Here is an 18,934-nt window from a genome sequence, read left to right as displayed (position 1 = left end):
AGCAAACAAAGAAAATATGTGTACAAAGCATTACTCACCTTGTGAAAGCTGCCATGGAAAATTTTCCTAATTTCAGGTCCTTCAAAAGTAACCGTTTGAAAATCCCCACTGTAGTCATAGTTGAAATATGTTAAGGTTTTACCACCATCTAATCAAAGAAAAATAAAGTTTAGAAAGTATTATAATGGGTAAATAATTTTTCTAAAATTCAAGTTGCCTGGGTGGCTCAATCGGTTAAGCATCCTACTTTGGCTCAGGTCATGATCTTGTGGTTGGTGGGTTCAAGCCCCACTTCGGGCTCTGTGCTAACAGCTCAGAGCCTGGAGCCTGCCTCAGATTCTGTGTCTCCCTCTCTGCTACTCCCCCACTCACACTCTTTCTCTCTCTCAAAAATAAGTAATCAAATAAACACATAAAAAAATTTTTTTAAACTTTTTACAAAAAATTCAAGACTGAAAATAATGCATCCTTTGTTTTGAGGCTATATTTAAAAAAAATTTTTTTAATGCTTATTTATTTTTGAGAGAGAGACAGACAGACAAACAGAGCATGAGCAGGAGAGGAGAAGGAGGAGAGAGAGAGGGAGATACAGAATCTGAAGCAGGCTCCAGGCTCTGAGCTGTCAGCACAGAGCCCGACGCAGGACTTGAACACATAAACTGTGAGATCACAACCTGAGCCCAAACGGAGGCACCCAGGCGTCCCTTAAGGCTGTGTTTAGAACAGAGTGATGAGTAAGTACAGAAATGATCTATAGTCCTTGGGTTGCCCCAGGCTTTCAGCTGGCCAGTTAACCATGTGGTGATGATGGTGAGGCTGGGCCCCTACATATACTCTTCCTCTGTACTTTCTTCCCTGTACTTTCATCCCCAACACCTTGCTCAGAGACGATTGTCTGAAGCTGGGACTAGAGGCGGACAAAAAGGGAGAATAAAGCTAATCATATCTTAAGACCTAGAAACCAGACCCTTTGCTTTATTGACCCACTGGAGCAACCAGCTTTTCTAGGACATGCAATTTATACTGTTCCAGAAGAGTGATATTCCAGTATGCCTTTTATTATGAACTAAATCCACAAACAAATGAAATCTTCCTAATCTTCAGGATTTCATGTTACAAAGAATACTATATTACAAAAAATTTAAAAAGGCTTTTTTTTCACTACTTAATTCCTAGGTTACACGGTAATTATTCATTGTGATATCAAAGGGAACAAGCTAGTCTTAATCATTTTGAGAGATTTCTTGATTTTTAAGTTTCATGTGCATAGGGAGCTAATTATTTATACCCCTTTAATCTACGGCTTTCCCTTAGTTTCAGTATGCATGCAAAATGCTTTCACAATATCATATTTGGCTGTGAGTTAGCACCTAACAATAGCCACCAAATTTTGGTTCCTAGCTTGATTGGAATCCTAAACTAAAAACGTCTTTAGAAAACTTAGTGACATTAACCGAAAACCTGATGATCCTCTTAAATGATCATCATGGGTGACATCCAAGAGCATGTGATTGAGAAGCTTCTTTCACTGGCTCCCCTCAACTTTCTAACCTCCAAACAATGGGATGCCCCTGTCTTCAGACCTCTTCTCTTCCCACTCACTCTCTAGATGATCTCACACAGTATCATGGCTTATATGCCACACATATACAACTTGCAAATTTATATCCCCATCCCAGAATTCTTCCCCAAATATGTTGCTGCAAATCTGGCATTTTTTCTGGGATATGAAATAGGCACTGTGATATATATTTGGTCATTCCGATGAACAAATAAGTATTTCTCGTATGTATTTGGTCTTGGTCCATGGTGCCTGGCTCACAGCTCCTAAAGCACTTGGAATTTTCTGTGATAAGAGCTACAAAGATGTCTTTTGTTACATTAATGAGGTAACTTTTGGAAAGCCCTTAGGCAACCTAAGGATGGAGGGCTGATTGCCAAGAGAACCAATCCTGTGATTACAGTTGGAACCTTCAATCCCACTTCTTCCCCCACCTCTTGGGAGTGGAGAGTTGCTAGAAATTGAGTTCAATTGCCAATGGCCAATGATTTAATAAATCACGCCTGTTTAATGAAACCTCATAAAAACCCAAACAACAGGGTTCAGAGAGCTTTTAGGTTGCTGACTACATGGAGACCAGGGAAAGTGGCATGCCTGGAGAGGGCAGAGACCCTCTGTGCCTCTTCCCACATACCTGGGCATATGCATCTGTTTCACCTGGCTGTCTCTGAGCTATATCGTTTCATAATAAAGCAGTAATCTAGCAGGCAAAATGTTTCTCTGAGTTCCATGAGCCACTCTAGCAAATTAATCAAATCCAAGGACAAGCTCGTGGGATTGATTGACTGATTTTCTTTGGGCAGGGGGCGGGGGGCGTGTTGTGGGAAAACTTCTGATTTGTAGCCAACCAGAAACACAGGTGACAGCCTGGCTTGCAACTGGAGTCTGAAAGAGGGGTGGCAGGATACAGTCTTATGGGACTGAACCGTTAACCTATGGAATCTGATGCTATGTCTGGGTTGACAGTATTAGAATTGAGCTGAATTCTCAGACATCCTGCTGGTATCTGAGAACTGTTTGATGTTGTGTGCAAAACTCTCCACCCTCCCGACACCCCTCCCACACACACACTGGAACTGGGTCAAGAAACCCCAAAAGAATCTTCCACTTATCATATCCATGTACAAAAAATGATTCTGGTTTCTCCCCTCCCACTGGCCTTCCCCATTCCCCCACCATCAACTTTGCTCTTCCTAAAATCTTTACTATCTCAGTAATTGTCTCTCTCTCTCTACCTTGCCCACTACCGAATCCCAGAGCCTAGCACTGGCACATAGCAGAAATTCAATGAATGTTTGTTGAAAGAATGGGTGGATCAGTGAATGAATCAACTGGCACATAATTTGTTGTCAGTATTTACTCATGGTTTAAGATAAATGAGTTACTCTACAATATATAATTGACCCTTGAATAATGTGAGGGTTAGGGCCACCAACACCCCAAGTAGCAGAAAATCTACATGTAACTTTTGACTCCCCTGAACTTCACTACACATGGCCTACTGTGGGCCAGAAGCCTTACTTCTAACACAAACAGTCCATCAACACATATTCTGTATGTTCTAGGTATTATATATTGTATTCCTACAATAAAGGAAGCTAGAGAAAATAAAATGTTATGAAGAAAATTATAAGGAAGAGAAAATGCACTTACAATATTGCGCTACATTTACCAAAAAATATCCTTGTGGAAGTGGACTCAGGCAGTTCAAACCCATGCTCTTCAAGGCCAATCGTACACAAAACAGGCAAGACAGCATGGTATGTTATACACAGTACTCACACATGTGGGTGCAAATATGTAAATAGATACACTTACTATCCAAAATGACTCCAACCAATGGGTCAGAATTTTTATTTAAAATCTCCCAAAGAGCAAATGGCTCTTCTGGAGTGTCAGGAAGAATCCGGAATAGAAAACTCATTGTGTAGTCAGAGGGCAATCCTTCTGGATGCAAATACCTGAAAAATGGGAAAAAAAAAAAAATTTATTGCATTCCTTTAAAAAAAGTTATTTATCTGATTATAAAAGCAAATACACTTAAAACATTTAGGAAAAACAGAAAAAAAAAATAACAGATCACCATTAATCCCATGGAGATGACCACTGTTTTGATGCGGTACATTTCCCTCCAGTTTTTAAAGAATGTCTGTAAGTATTTCTCCAATCTATATAATGCTACCCCTTCTTTCTTCTTAGCAGCAATTACTACACCGTTCGTATTTCCTTCAATTTTTTTTTTTTAAAGTATGATGTTTAACGTCTGTACAATCTTTTCTTGTCTGGCTGTTCTGTAATTTATCTAACTGGTCACTTCTTATCAAACATTTAAGTCATTTCAAAAGTTTTGGTATTATAAATAATGTTTATGTACAGACTTTTTATTTATTTTTCATTTTATTTAAGTCCAAGTTAGTTATCATATCATGTAATAATGGTTTCAGGAGTAGAATTCGGTGATTCATCACTTACATATAACACCTAGTGCTCATCTCAACTACAGTCGTTTTATACAGACATTTGCACTTTCTACTGTAAGTTGTAGTTAGTTGCATTCTTGTGCATGCTTTGTGCTGGGATGTACCATTCCAGATCTACCTTCAAGAATTGAGAATATGTAACTCCTGCTTCTGGGAGTGATGTGTGTAGACAACTCTCAAATACCAACTTGCTTCTAAAATTGCCTCAGCAGAAGAAAAGCCTCCCCCAAAGTCATGCCAACTTTTTTTTGGCAGCTGTTTCAATAGCTGGTGTTTGAGGGTATATGAAGACCAGAGCCTCTCATTCCAATCGAGGTAGCTCCATTTTCAGAACTTCTGTATGTGGAGCAACTGAGAGTCTCACTGATATTGCTTCATAGCTTCATTTCTCTCTTTTGTCTCATCTCACCTCTTTCTGTTCCCTTGCAGGAGAGTATACCCATGTCAACTTCCTTGCATACTTGTCTCCACCTCTGGATCTGCCTCCAGGAAACCACACCTGCAACGCCAGCTTATCTCTAACAATTAAGTGGATCTCTTATATATTTTAAAGTTTTTCCTTGAAGCAACAAATATAGCCCTTTCTACATGTAGGAGTCCCATAACAGTGGATAAATTTGAGAATATGGGAATTTAGCATGAATTTGAAGATGAAAGTTTGATTTGAATAAATAAAAATGTTTCATTTCATTCATTTTGTTTATATATTAGTTCATTCATTCATCTCACATTTATTGTGTGCCTACTATGTGCCAGACATTGTAATAGGCACTCAAGCTATGTCAATGAATAAAACCAACAATGTTCCTCTTTTTGTAGAAACATTAAATTCCAGCAGCGTGGATTAAACAGTGTATTAGAAGGCAAACATGCCATACAAAAAACAAAACAAGAACAATAGAGCCATTTAATAGGGATTGGGAATGCTGGAATGGACTATTTTGCAATGTTAATTGAAGTCCTCACTGCCGGTTTCACTTCAAAGCCTCATTGAGAAGGTTACATTTGAGCAAAGGTTCATTGAAAAGGTTATATCTGAAGAAAACCTCAAAGACAAAGACATCCACCTAGTACAAAGACACCAAAACGGAGTGTGCCTTATGTGTCTGGAGAATGGACTGAAGGAGACAGGTAAGAAGGAAGTCAAAGAGGTGATAGGTACCCAGATAAGGTTGAGCCAGATGGGCCATTCAAGAGCTTTGACTTTTAATTCAGGGGGAATGGAGAATCAATTTCAGATTTTGGAATGGCATGATTTACATTTAAAAAAAAATCATTCTGACTGCTTCTTGGGGAATAGACTCTGGGAAAGCAAAGGTAGGAGCAGGAAGCATTAAAAGCCTGCTGCAGTGATCTAGGGAAGAGATGACAGTGCCTCATATGGGGTGAAGGCAATGGAGGTGATGAGAAGGCACAGACAATAGGATTCCTCAGCAGAATGGATATAGAGCATGAGAGCAAGTGTCAAATATTTTGCATGAGAAACTAATTAGATGTAGTTGTCATTAAGATGAAAAAGGTAATAAGTGAAGCTGGTTCTGGAGTGAGGGTCAGGGATGTGGTCTTGAACATGCAAAGTTTGAAATGCCCATTTAGATATCCAAGCAAGATGTCTAGTACACCATTACACACACAGGTCTAAATTGGGGAAATAGGTCTAGACTGGAAATACAAATTTAGGAGTCATTGGCATATAAACAATGCTGAATACTATTCAAAAGATCATCAGGGTATAGACAGGGAAAACAAGGATCCAGGCCTAATCCCTCCAACATGAAGAAGTGGAGGCAAGAAGAGGCAGCACTGAAATGGAACAGCCAGTAATGTAGACAGAAGCTCAAGAGGGTGTGTCCCAGAAGTCCAATGAGGAGAGTGAAACCTGGAGGAGGAAGTGAGAAATTGTCAAATGCTGGTGACAGGTGGAGTGAGATGAGGGCTGGGAGCCATTGAATGGATTTAGCAACTGGATGGCATTGCCCACTGGATGAGCCATTTCAGTGGAGCAGAGGATTTTCCCTTTGACAATTCTCATTTTTGGCTAGGCTTCCAGGAAGAACTTTTCAACTATCCATTTTAATATTCATTCCTAGGGGCTCCTGGGTGGCTCAGGTCATGATCTCACGGTTCGTGAGTTCAAGCCCCGCATCGGGCTCTGGGCTGACGGCTCAGAGCCTGGAGCCTGCTTCAGATTCTGGGTCTCCCTCTCTCTCTGCCCCTCCACCACTTGTGCTCTGTTTCTGTCTCTCAAAAATAAATAAATGTAAAAAAAATGTAATATTCATTCCTAGACTACATAAAAAAAAGAAAACAAAAAACAAAAACCACATATATTCTATATAGGTCAAAGGCATTTATAACAATTTTCTAGAAAATGAAGCTATACTTTTAACAGTAAATAGTTTAAATTACTAATAGAGATCTCATTTCGAATATTATTCCCCCAAATGAAGCACAACACAATAATTTGGATACTACTGTAATAGGCTAGAATTTAATAAATAATATTTTGAAGAAGATGGAAAAGCAACTTGTGGATAAATTGGATAGATGAGTTTAATACTCTAATACGTTCTCTCCCATTTTTTCATGCACACGTGTGCACTACATCAAAATCTGGACTTTGAAAATGTTTCACATTACAATACCGAAGGCATTTGGAGACAAAAACAAATGTTGATTTGGAATGTAAAATATCCAACATCTTGAGAGATGATTCCTTGAACCAGGAATTCCCAACCTGCAATCTCAAGTACCCCCAGAGTTTGCAGAATTGCTATAAATGGGCAAGAATCCGTAGGTGCATCACAAACTGTAAAGCGAGTAGATAATGTGATTTTTACATAATCCCGACACTGCTTTTCAACTATATGGAGTTGCTGTTGTGATCTCTCAAAGATTAAAAATCAGCTGAATTCACGGCACTGGCATGAAATGGTTCAGGGTGTGGGCCCTGGGGCCTGATTGCCAAGTATTTTCTGTAAACAAACCATGTGATCTCATTCAAGTCATTTAGCTTCTTTGTGCTTCAGTTTTATTATTTGCAGAATTGAGACAATAACTGAATCTAATCCATAGAAATGTTTGGAGCTTTGAGTGAGTTAATATACATAATCACTTAGAACGATGCCTGGTATACAGCAGCACTAGGTAAGTGTAAACTATCTATATACACTTCCTCAGACTAACAGATATTAAAATTCAACCAGCATTATGCATGAGTCTGAGGTTTCTAAACAAAGCAATCTGAACATCACCTGTTTTTATCATCATGGAAAATCCTACTGGGAACTATTATAGCGTATTTCAAGTTGACACAATTTTCACATTGAGCTATAGTAACAAATGATTGGCTTTAACATCTTGCAATGGAAACGTACTTGGTTGGCTGGGAAACCAAGGCATCTTTATGAATTCGGTAACAGGGATACACATTGAAGGTACCAGGCTCCATAGAAACCCCTTCCACAGATGAGAAATCCTTTTCAACCAAACCAAACATTTCCATCATCTTAAATCCTAAAAAGAGAGAGAAAGAAAGAAAAACACAGGCATTTAAGGATTTTAAATTTCAAAATTAGTCTATGAAAAAATTCTGGACCCCAAATGAGAGCTAATGTGTTTGCTTTTGGAAAAATTGTGATAATGCATACCTGCAAGATCAATGCCATCCTTGAACACCAGTGGGCAGGCTAGGAAACGAAACAAACAATATAAAACACTAATTTAGATATTTTCCAAACATATTCTTTCCCCATCCTGAGAACAGGAAGCTAACATAATCTTTGCGGAAGTCAACTGTGAAGGGAATCCAAACCAGATGTGGCTATGGTTTTCTGTGGATTCCTAAAGACTGAAATGCTCTCGCTTGGCCCATTACAACCAAAAGGACAAGGCTTCCTTCTCCTCTCACGCGTCTATTAAACTCTATGGTGGTCTCTTGAGAGCACGTGTTGGGAGAAGTCTCTCTTCTAATGTGCTACCCTGATGAGCAGTCTTAATACATTTGAAACCATTTGCTGCAGCTTTTAAGCAGGGCTGTTTTTAGGCACAGACTCTCCCCTCATTAGGAAAAGTCTTTACCTAAAACCCGAAAACAGGGAGAGGGGAGGTTTACTTCCCAATGCTCAAAACCACAAAACTTCGTGTCCGCATAATAAACAGCTTGCGAGTCAATACCCTTTCCTTGGATCAAGACAGGACTCATGATTTAACCGGTATTAAATATTTCAACCATTAAGCAACATGAGTGAAGTACAAATTCCAAAGAACTAACTTGCTGATGCGGTTTCACAGACAAAAGTAATCAACTCATCTTCAATTTTCTTAAAGGCGTCAAAGTCATCCACGAAGAAGACATGCCGTGAGCTGGGCTTGCTGCCAATGCTAACCAGCTCTGAGTAATCCGCATCGGCCACACCAACAGCAAAGATGCTGTAGCCTGGGGAAGGGGAAGGGATTTCGATTACTTCAAACTGTACAAGATACAAATAATGCAATATAAGACACGTTCCAATATTTAAAATGTGTTTATGAAGGAGGCCAGGTGGGGGGTGGAAAAGTCATTTTCCACAGTCCACCAGAATTCTGCATGCACATATTTCACTACATGATAATGACTCCATCATCCCTGAGGCAGTTTTCCATCTTAAAGAAACCCAGGGTGGTCAATGCCCCAATTAGTGCTTGAGACGATATCGTTGCCATTGGAGGAACATCTTTATTCTACATATATATAATAATTATTTTAAGATTTATGGGATGAAATGGAGTTGAAACAGAGAAACTTTATCTTAGTTTTCTTTTTTCCATGTAAAAGCCCAGCTATTAATAGGTTTAGCAGCCTGAAATGGGTCATGCTTCAATGCAAATAAATATTAACCTACTATTTGCCAGGCATGTCTTAAATAATGTAATCTTCAGGGCACCTGGGTGGCTCAGTCGGTTAAGCGTCCTACTTCAGCTCAAGTCATGATCTCATGGTTTGTTAGTTTGAGCCCCACATTGGGCTCTGTGCTGACAGCTCAGAGCCTGGAGCCTGCTTCGGGTTCTGTGTCTCCCTCTCTCTCTGCCCCTCCCCGGCTCATGCTCTGTCTCTGTCTCTGTCTCTCTTTCTCTCTCTCTCTCAAAAATAAACATTAAAAAAGAAATTCAAAAAAATAATGTAATCTTCATGATAATCCAAGGAGAATTTCCATTTTACAGATGAGGAGGCTTGAGGAGTTCCTGTGATCAGGGTCCCTCCCTGGCCCTTTATAATGGGCCTTTTCACAGTATTGCACTTAATTGCTATAATTTCTTATATAGGGTGTCCTGTATGTAAATAAATTATTAGGGAAAACACAGCAAAATAATAGATTTATAACCTGGAAAGTTTTTAGAAAGTACATTGTCCAGTTAATATTAAGAAAGGTTTAGATTAAATATTAAGAAAGATTTAGAAACATTAAAGTCATTCCAATGTAGCCTATAAATTTGTACTCACAAAACAATGGCAACATGACTGGTGGCCACTACTATTTATCTGTGTAAAACTTACCATTTGATTGCATCTCCCCAGAGATTTTGTTCACATCATCTTGTGACCTGCCATCAGTTATGACCACGATGACCTTTGGGATGCCTCTCCTGGTACCTGACTCTGCAGTAAACAGACTATCTCGGACATGCTTGATTGCTTTTCCTGAAACAAAGGAAGACAACAGTTCAATTTTATTCCTTCCCACTTTTGTTTTACTGGAGAGGGAAGGGTGGGAAGGAAATTCTTAGATGAGTGAAAAATCTTTTTCAAAAAAATCTATATTACTATGCCTCCAAAATTGTCATATCAGTAATTACTAGTAATTAATTACTTTGGGTCTTTGCTGAGTTTTTGTTGTTGTTGTTGTTCTTACCTGTTTTGGTATTTCCTCCTTTGTATGAAATATGTTTAATTGCATCAAGAAGGGTCTCTTTGGTTTGGTAGGCGTTTAGTTTAAATTCTGTTCTGGGGTCATCAGTGAACTGAACGATTGCAACCTGGAGAGAGAAGATGTATTTGTTTTCACATATATAAAGAACTTTCCCTGGGCCAAAGAGCACACACAATGGCATGATTCACCTATAATTTTAATTTCCTTTTTAACCCAAACACAATTTCCTTGGCTTAAAATTTTACACAGGTTACATACCAAATCTGACAACACATTAAAGAGCATGTTTGTTCTCTAAGTATTTTTCAAGAAGCAGTTTTTTTAAGTTTATTTATTTTGAGAGAGAGAAAGAGAGAAAGAGTGGGGGAAGGGCATAGAGAAGGAGAGAAAGAATCCCAAGCAGGCTCCACGCTGTCAGCGCTGAGCCCTACACAGGGTTCAAGCCCACGAATTGTGAGATCATGACCTGAGCTGAAATCAATAATCAGACACTTTACAACTGAACCACCCAGACGCCCCAGGAAACAGTCTATTTTGTTTTATTTTATTATTTTTTTTTTAATTTAAATCCAAGTTAGTTAACATATAGTGTAATAATGATTTCAGGAATAGAATTTAGTGATTCATCACTTACATGTAACACCCAGTGCTCATCCCAAGAAGTGCCCTTCTTAATGCCAATCACCCATTAGCTCATCCCCCCACCCACCTCCCCTCCATCAACCCTCAGTTTGTTCTCTGTATTTAAGAGTCTTTTATGGTTTGTTTCCCTCTCTGTCTTTATCTTATTTTTCCTTCCCCTATGTTCATATGTTTTGTTTCTTAAATTCCACACATGCATGAAATCTTATATTTGTCTTTCTCTGACTGACTTATTTCACTTAGTATAATACACTCTAATCTAGTTCAATCCATGTTGTTGCAAATGGCAAGATTTCATTCTTTTTTGATCACCGAGTAATATTCCATGGAAGCAATTTATTTTATTTTTAAATTTTTTAATGTTTATTTATTTTTCAGGGGGAGACAGACTGTCAGCAGGGGAGGGGCAGAGAGAGAGGGAGATACAGAATCTGATGCAGGCTCCAGGCTCTGAGCTGTCAGCACAGATCCTGACATGGGGTTTGAACTCCAGAGCTGTGAGAGCATTACCTGAGCCAAAGTCAGATGCTTAACTGACTGAGCCAACCAGGCGCCCTGTGGAAGCAGTTACTCTTTTAAAATCTCCCTTGGGCTCACAAAACTCTCTCTATAGTATGTAGGCCTTTTGCTATGTCATTTGACAGATGGGAAAAAAGCACCCCTGTAATTGGACAAATGTCAGATAATTGGAGGTAGATTATTTACAAGGCTTTCCTCATGAAGCAAACCTGTAAAGTAATTACTACTCTTCCACTGTTTTACACACGAGGAGATGGAGGCACTCAAAGCCCCTTACCTTACCCCAAATCCCAAAAGTGGCCACTGGCAGAACCCACAGTCAAAGCCAGATAAATCCTACTTCAAAATCTGTGTTCTTAAACACTGCAATAAAAACCTCCCTGGCTTCATTTCTTACAGTTTGCTTTTATTCCAGTGGAACTCTGGAGCCATTTTTAATTTATTGGGGTTTTGTTTGTTTTTCAGAATGATGATGGAGGGAGTAAATACAGCATCTTCAAAGTGCTTTCTTTGATCGTGTGAGACTTCAGTTGCCACCAGCTTATCAAGGTCCACAGCCGAGGAGGCCACCATCTCTAGAGAACTGGCCCTGTCTCTGCTTTTCCCAACAAGTTTCTTCTTCCCCAAAATGCCTCAGCACTTTATCTATTTCTCTCTTATGGTTCCCCTTACATCCCACGTTCCTCAGCCATTCCTTCATAATCTATTCCAAATCTGTTCCTATCCATGCATCTCCTTGCTACCACCCACCCCCAGGCCTCCCTCATCTCTGCGCTGGACCATGAGAGCAGCATCCCAAATGGTCTTGCCGCTTCCACTCTTACTCTTACCCGTGTGACTATTCCCTCCACAAAAGCCAAAAATGACCTTTTTTGAAAAACCACACCAGGGGGCGCCTGGGTGGTTCAGTCGGTTGAGCGTCTGGCTTCGGCTCAGGTCATGATCTCACGGTTGGTGAGTTGGAGCCCTGCGTCAGGCCCTGTGCTGACAGCTCAGAGCCTGGAGCCTGCTGTGGATTCTGTGTCTCTCTCTCTCTGCCCCTCCCCTGCTCGTGCTCTTCCCTATCTCTCGAAAGTAAACAAACATTAAAAAAACAAACAAAAAAAAGCACATCAGATCTCTCCTTAAAGCTTTCCAGTGGCTTCCCACTGCATTTGTGATGACATCAATTCCTTCAATGTTTCACAAGAATTAAGATGATCTGGCTTTCTCTTTTTCTTCCATCTTGTTTCCTACCCCCTACATGCCTACCCACTATGTTCTAGCCACAAGTTTTAGCATCTGAAGCCCCAAAACTCATTTTCATCTTGGGTCCTTTGTACTTCCTACCTTCCCTTTCTGGAAATTCTACTTTTTGGCTCCTCCTCACATCATCCACATCTCAGTTTGGAGGCCACCTTTCAAAGAGGTCTTTGCTGACCATGCAGTTTAAAAGAATCTTCAGTGAACTTAAATCATATAACTGTTTTCATAGCTTGCATCCCTACTTTTTAAATTTTTTTTCATGTTTATTTATTTTTGAAGGAGAGAGAGTCAGAGTGTCAGTGGTGGAGGGGCAGAGAGAGAGGGAGACACAGAATCCGAAGCAGGCTCCAGGCTCCGAGCTGTCAGCACAGAGCCCGACGTGGGGCTCGAACTCTTGGACTGTGAGATCATGACCTGAGCTGAAGTCGGATGCTCAACCAACTGAGCCACCCAGGCACCCTGCTTGCATCCCTACTTTATGAATTTGTTTGTTTCCTGTTTTACATCTGCCTCTCATCCTCATCCTCTTCCTGCCTTTAAGAAGATGAGCACTCTGAAACTGGGGATGTTGTCATGACCATTGTGACAGTATACCTGACCAGAATAAATCCTCAATAAATATTTGATTGAATGAATAAATTTGATTTGCTTTATGTGTTACTTGATCTACAGTAATTTGTGGCCATAACCCTCTCTTTCAAGATTTTAATGTAATTTAAGAGGTCAGGGAAAATATTGGGTATATCCTTAGAGGAGCTACTTTGTTGTGTACATAAACATCTACTGATGTGGCCATTCCACCCTGTCTTAGTTTGCTGAATTCGATAGCTTTTAAGGATTAGCATCTTCCCAAGCTCTGTCAGGCATGAGTAAGCTGCTTCCAAACTCAGACTTGTCTATTCTCTCATTCAAGGTCAAATCCGATCATTATATTACCCATATCAACTAGCCCTAACAATAGCTCGGGATACTTTTTTTTAATACATAGAATGAGTTAAAGATTGTTCTATGGGGGTGCCTCGGTGGCTCAGTTGGTTGAGTATCTGGCTCTTGATTTTGGGTCAGGTCATGATCTCACAGTTTGTGAGTTCAAGCCCCACGTTGGGCTCTTCACTGACAGTGCGGAGCCTGCTTGGAATTCTCTCTCTCTCCTTCTCTCTCTGCCCCTCCCCCACTCATGCTCACTTGCTCTTTCTCTCTCTCTCTCTCTCTCAAAATAAATAAATAAGCTTAATAAAAAATTTATTAAAAAAAAGATTGTTCTATTAGCCTTACTTGAGTTCCATCTGCACCGATCTTGTTCAGGGCTCCAACAGTGCTATACAGAAAGTTAATGATCTTATTGAAATTTTCATCTCCAATACTCCAGGATCCATCCACCATAAACACCAGGTCTGCCTTGGCAGCTCTACATACTAAAGACCAAGAATGAATTTTGAATCAGAGATAAGGAGAAAACATAGTAGTTGTCAAATCAACAAAGTAGATGATCTTTTCCTTCTGGTAACTAGAGCCCATTCCCATAGAAAAGGTATAAATAATATTCTAAGCTTTTAATCATTACACTTCCTGACAATCATTTCTTTCCTATGATCAACTTCCTATTCATGACTGAGAAGCTTTTATCAAACAGGTGGAATCAGAAGAGGAAAAAAAAAAATCCACCAATCTCAGTCCCCAAAATCAGAAAATGAAAGAATAGAAAAATGAGGGACTAAAGCAATTTAGAGACAGAAGTATCAACAAATGCTCTATAGTGCTCACTTATTAAAAGAGAGCCCAAACTATTACTCTGAGCACCCTGTCCTCTGCTTATTGAGTCAGTAACTTCAGAGAGATTCAAATTCAGAAGAAAACCGTGGGACACAATGGAAGCAGATTAATCTACAACGTGGTATGCATTTGGGCTGAGGCCATAAGCGAGATTTCAGCCTTGCTCTACAATTCTCTCTATACTTTCCTGCCACCCATAGGTACATGTCAAGAAATGTACCCTAATGCTAGCCCAGGGAAACTATTATCAGTGGGTATTACTGATTTCAACCTAACAAGCAAAAAACACACCAAGAAAAACCTACTCTACTGAAAGCATTTTTTTAGTAGTCCTTTGTTGGTATCCTGTGTTGTTTCAGATTATCTATGCCTCTCTTCCCCTTATTAGTATGGATCATTGTGGCTAACTCTGTTTTATGATGAAACAAACAATTTAATCTTCAATAATCTGAATCTTTTAATCTTAGGCCAGCTGCACACAAATATTCTATGAGATAATGTGCCTTTCTCCTTTCTTTAGGGAAAAAAAAACATACTGGGTTTTTATTTTATTAAGTGCAACTTTATTCCCTTAAAGCTATTTATAATATAGAATAAACCATCTCCAGGTGAGGTAATACTCCAGGATCTGGTGTGGTTGTTCTCTTAAATTCTGAGATTAATAAAATTTTATAAATTTATGGTTTGAATTTAAAGCTAAAAAGGATCACAAGATATGCTAATTATAAGCTTATTAAAGAAAACCCTGTCCTCTGTTTCCAAGGAAAAATTAAATCAAGATTAGATTCCAACTTTGAAATGAGAGCAAAATCTATTTGAAAATATACTCAAAATGAAAATTTTACTTAATCAGAGGGCACAAATACACCAAAATGCATGAAGGAATTACCTCTGGGATATGAAATTGTGTTTTTAATTTTCTTCTTTGTACTCTTTTCTACTTTTTAATGTTTGTTTAACAAACAAACCCAACAGAAACCCTAAACCTAAAATCACAGCATTATCATGTTATTCTTTTACCTTCTTTTGCTGGTGGAATGGTCGGAGGAAAAGTAGGTGGTTGAGTAGGAAGTGATTCTGTAAAGGAGAGGGCAAGAGAACATCAATTAGCCATCCATCACATCTGTGGCGAAGAGAGGGAGGTCATGGAGTCATAGTTCTTCAGGAAAGTCAATGATTTTGACTATTGTCTTCTTGGAGAATTTAGCGACTACTATAAATCAGCCTCAGCCTGTGAAAACTGGCTCCCTCCATCCCCTAAAACTCAGACTGAAAGCTTGAAATACCATTTTGCCACAATTCAGTTTACCCAGCAGGAGTCAATGCAATCAAACTGTCAACTACAAAGTGGTTCTAATGCTGATTTAAGGCAAGAATCTTGCCAACCTATTTCAGATTAGTCTCTGGCTGCTTTCACACATATAATAAACGTCATTTCCATTCTGCCTAACTAAGGACTGACCATCAATCCTCGCTCAATAGCCCTCTCTCCTTTCTCACCCTGCATCCCCCAGATATGGTCCCCAGTGGAATCTAATTTGCTCTCTGTTCTGCTCAGACTGAATCTGGAAAACTTTCAGTTCTGAGGACCAAATGGCAGGACATTGGGAGACTACCGTGTGTCCACATCAGTTTAACCTGGATGAGGAGGGATGAGAAGTTCATGTAACATGCAAAGTGTGGTTAGCGAAAGGAACAGAGGAAAGTTCAGTGAGAGCGGTGCCTATCATAGCCGTTCATGTGGCAAAGGGCAAGAAAATTATGGCATCATTAGGTAAACATCCTAAATGTTACTATATTCTTTTCTTATTCTCATCTGACACTAAAAGTTTAAGGAAAACTGAGAAATGTCTTTTTATTATCTTAGTTTAATTTGAGGGAAATCTCTCAACTAAGCATAGCCATTCACTCTGGAGATAGTAAGCACCAAACAGCGGGAAAGAGTTCAGGCAGACTGATCATTTTTCAGGATGGTTGTAAACAGAATTCCTTCACTGGCAGGAAGGTTGGAAGAGATGAATTTTAATTTTAAGGTCTTTTCCAATTCTAAGAGACAATCAAATGAAATTATTTAAGTAAAATCAACATTAAAAAATGAGATAACTGTATATTACTGATATGGAAACTGAGATTAATTAGTATGAGAAATGAAGCAAGACATATAATACCATGGTATGATCCCATTTGTGAAACAGAAAAAAGTCTGATATATATCTGATATATATCAATATATCTATATATGTCTATATAGATGTAGATTGGATAGAATCTATCAGGTAGAATTTCTTGAAGGAGACCAAGCTGGGAAGAAAGAATGGGGAAAGAGGGAGGTCAACAAAGTGCTTTATACCTTTGTTGCATTATTATGGATATATATATATCATTTTTATATAAATGTATCATTTATATATAAAAATGATGTGTGTGTGTGTATATATATATATATGTGTATATACATATATATATATATATATATATACACACACACACACACACACATCATTTTTATCTTTTAGAGACAATTTTTGAAGCTAAAACATTTCAAAAATAAAATACAAATTGAGCTATCTTAATACCAAAACTAGGATTGTAAAGCTCTCTTGAAAACACCATAAAATGCTTCCATAGCCAGATTTATTTATCTTAAAATCTGTGGAAGTAATGGGTCATCTTTATAATTGTCCATCTTCTTTAATGTGGAAAATTGAGGCATATCCTAAGTTCTAAATCCTAAGAACCAAATCAATGAGAAGCAATGGCAGACAGACCGATATGTTTGGGCAGAACATCTGGCCAAAGAATCTTTTGGGTGGGAAGAACCACAATGAACTATTAACACATATTTATATTCTCTATGTGGCATACAGATGGCCCTTGACTTCAATATGTGAGCGGTTGTCACATAGAAGACAGAGCAGTCTTGATCTGCATTGCTTCCAAAGGTTGAACTAGAACCAGTGGGTAGAAGCTACAAGAAGATAGACATCCCCAATATAAGGAAAACATTGACATCACACAGAGCTATCCAAATTAACCCTGGGTTGGTAGTTAACAGTTGTGGAGTTAGGGTTAGGGGGAGTTGAAATAGACCAGGGATCGCAAACTCAAAAATTTTTAGAGGTCGTGCAAGTAATAAATATGAGCAAAGAACTAGCCTAAACATTAAGGAGTGGCAAACTTGAGAGCACATCTACTGTGTAAAAAGAGACAGCAGTTGGTCTCAGCAGATTAGCACCATGAGGATATATGCCTGTCCTGTGTTGTCAAATCTTTTGAACCTTCAACAAATACTTTAAAACTTGGGGGAGGACAGGAGGGTGGGGAAGTAGGGCTCAGAGAAAACATATCTGATGGTGATATCTAACCCATGAGTATCAGTTTGTGACTTCTAAGAAGAAAGTCATGGTGATAACAAATACTTGTTCAATAAGATACAGGTAGAAAATTTCATCAACAGGTTCTCTTGGATCTTCACCACTATATGACATGAGATAGTAGGTATTAAATTTTACTGCCGAGCAAAGAGAAGTTCAGTGATGTAGAAATGCCCAAGGCCGTAAATGTGAGAAAGAGTCCCAACCAAGCCTGTTTGACTCTAAATCTTGTGCACTACCAGGACCCTAATAACTTTAAAATTATATGATCCTCTCTATTCATAAAACAGAACTCTAATCAGCAATAAAGAGAAACATACTACTGATACATCCTACAACATGAATAAACCTCAAAAACACACGCTAAGTGAAAGATGTCAGATGCAAAAGACTACATATTCCTTATTTCCATTTACATAAAATGTCCAGAAAACACAAATGTGTAAGAAAAGAAAGCAAGTTGCCTGAGGTTAAACACAGAGGATTGTCTGTGAGTGGGTATGAAAGATCTCTTTGGGTGGATAGAAATGTACTAAAACTCGATTGTAGTATTGACTATACAATTCTTGGAATGTACTAAAAATCACTGAATTGTACACTTAAAATGGGTGACTTTTATGATATATAGGTTACACCTCAAAACTACATACGCAATATAAAATGCATATATAGTGCACATGCAAACTCTATTTTAGAGTTATGAAATGAAGTCTTTATATTTGAAAAAAAAATGGATGATTCCATTTATTACACTTTCATTTGAAGGTCACGCATTGTTGATGATTTCTTCCTGCTTATGCCAGACCACATAGACAATAGAACTTTCCAAATGTCAGATACATGATAGAGGGGCTACCAAGAAAACCCATCGCCTTCCACCTATTCAGATCTAAATCGTCAGAGACTTCGAGCCTAAGTTCAAGATACTGAGTTAGCCCACAAACGTTTTCCCAGAATTCACTACAATTAAAACCATTCTCATGTTTGTGGCCTTTACGTCAGGAATCCTTTATTAAAAGCCATTCCAAGAAGTTGACACTCTCCTTGGTCTTTAGAACATGTAAAAAGTGCTTTGTTTTAATTTTATACTTTGCCTTTCCCTTCAGTACATCAGATCTGCAGCCAACTTGGAAAAAGTGCAAGAGCCTCTTAAGTAGGCAATAACTCGAGGGTCAGCCATTTGGAACATCTTGGCTCCATTCCCACCTCATAGCTGTGGTAATATGCCATTGTTTGAATGTCAGGACCCGGTCCTTAAACTTCATTTCACACTCCACATACCACAAAAGTTTCCTATGGATATAGATCACAATATAGGTCATTGTTTCAGGCACTTTGCTATCATATGGCCTTATAGTCCCTTGTGAAGCATATGGAGGATGGAAAAAACCCATACAGATGACATCAGTGGGCCACATGCGGTGAATTATG

General features: G+C 38.8%; 1 protein-coding gene across 5 annotated transcripts in view; it reads right to left on the bottom strand.

The window, feature by feature from the left end:
• Window positions 1-18,934, bottom strand: part of COL14A1 (collagen type XIV alpha 1 chain) — a 216,241-nt gene that overhangs the window by 82,176 nt on the left and 115,131 nt on the right. For all 5 annotated transcript variants that reach the window (XM_006943361.4, XM_006943363.5, XM_006943360.4 and 2 more), the window contains exons 25-33: window positions 15,150-15,206; window positions 13,632-13,771; window positions 9,933-10,056; window positions 9,578-9,721; window positions 8,315-8,479; window positions 7,692-7,730; window positions 7,419-7,557; window positions 3,380-3,522; window positions 39-148 (exon numbers count right to left, since the gene is read on the bottom strand). In XM_006943361.4, coding sequence (XP_006943423.2) covers window positions 39-148; window positions 3,380-3,522; window positions 7,419-7,557; window positions 7,692-7,730; window positions 8,315-8,479; window positions 9,578-9,721; window positions 9,933-10,056; window positions 13,632-13,771; window positions 15,150-15,206 — 1,061 coding nt within the window. The remainder of the gene's footprint in view (window positions 1-38; window positions 149-3,379; window positions 3,523-7,418; window positions 7,558-7,691; window positions 7,731-8,314; window positions 8,480-9,577; window positions 9,722-9,932; window positions 10,057-13,631; window positions 13,772-15,149; window positions 15,207-18,934) is intronic.

Source organism: Felis catus, chromosome F2 (assembly GCF_018350175.1).
Source record: "Felis catus isolate Fca126 chromosome F2, F.catus_Fca126_mat1.0, whole genome shotgun sequence".
Lineage (NCBI taxonomy): Eukaryota > Metazoa > Chordata > Mammalia > Carnivora > Felidae > Felis > Felis catus.
The sequence above is the reverse complement of the archived record's forward strand: the minus strand, read 5'-3'. Positions and strand labels throughout refer to the sequence as shown.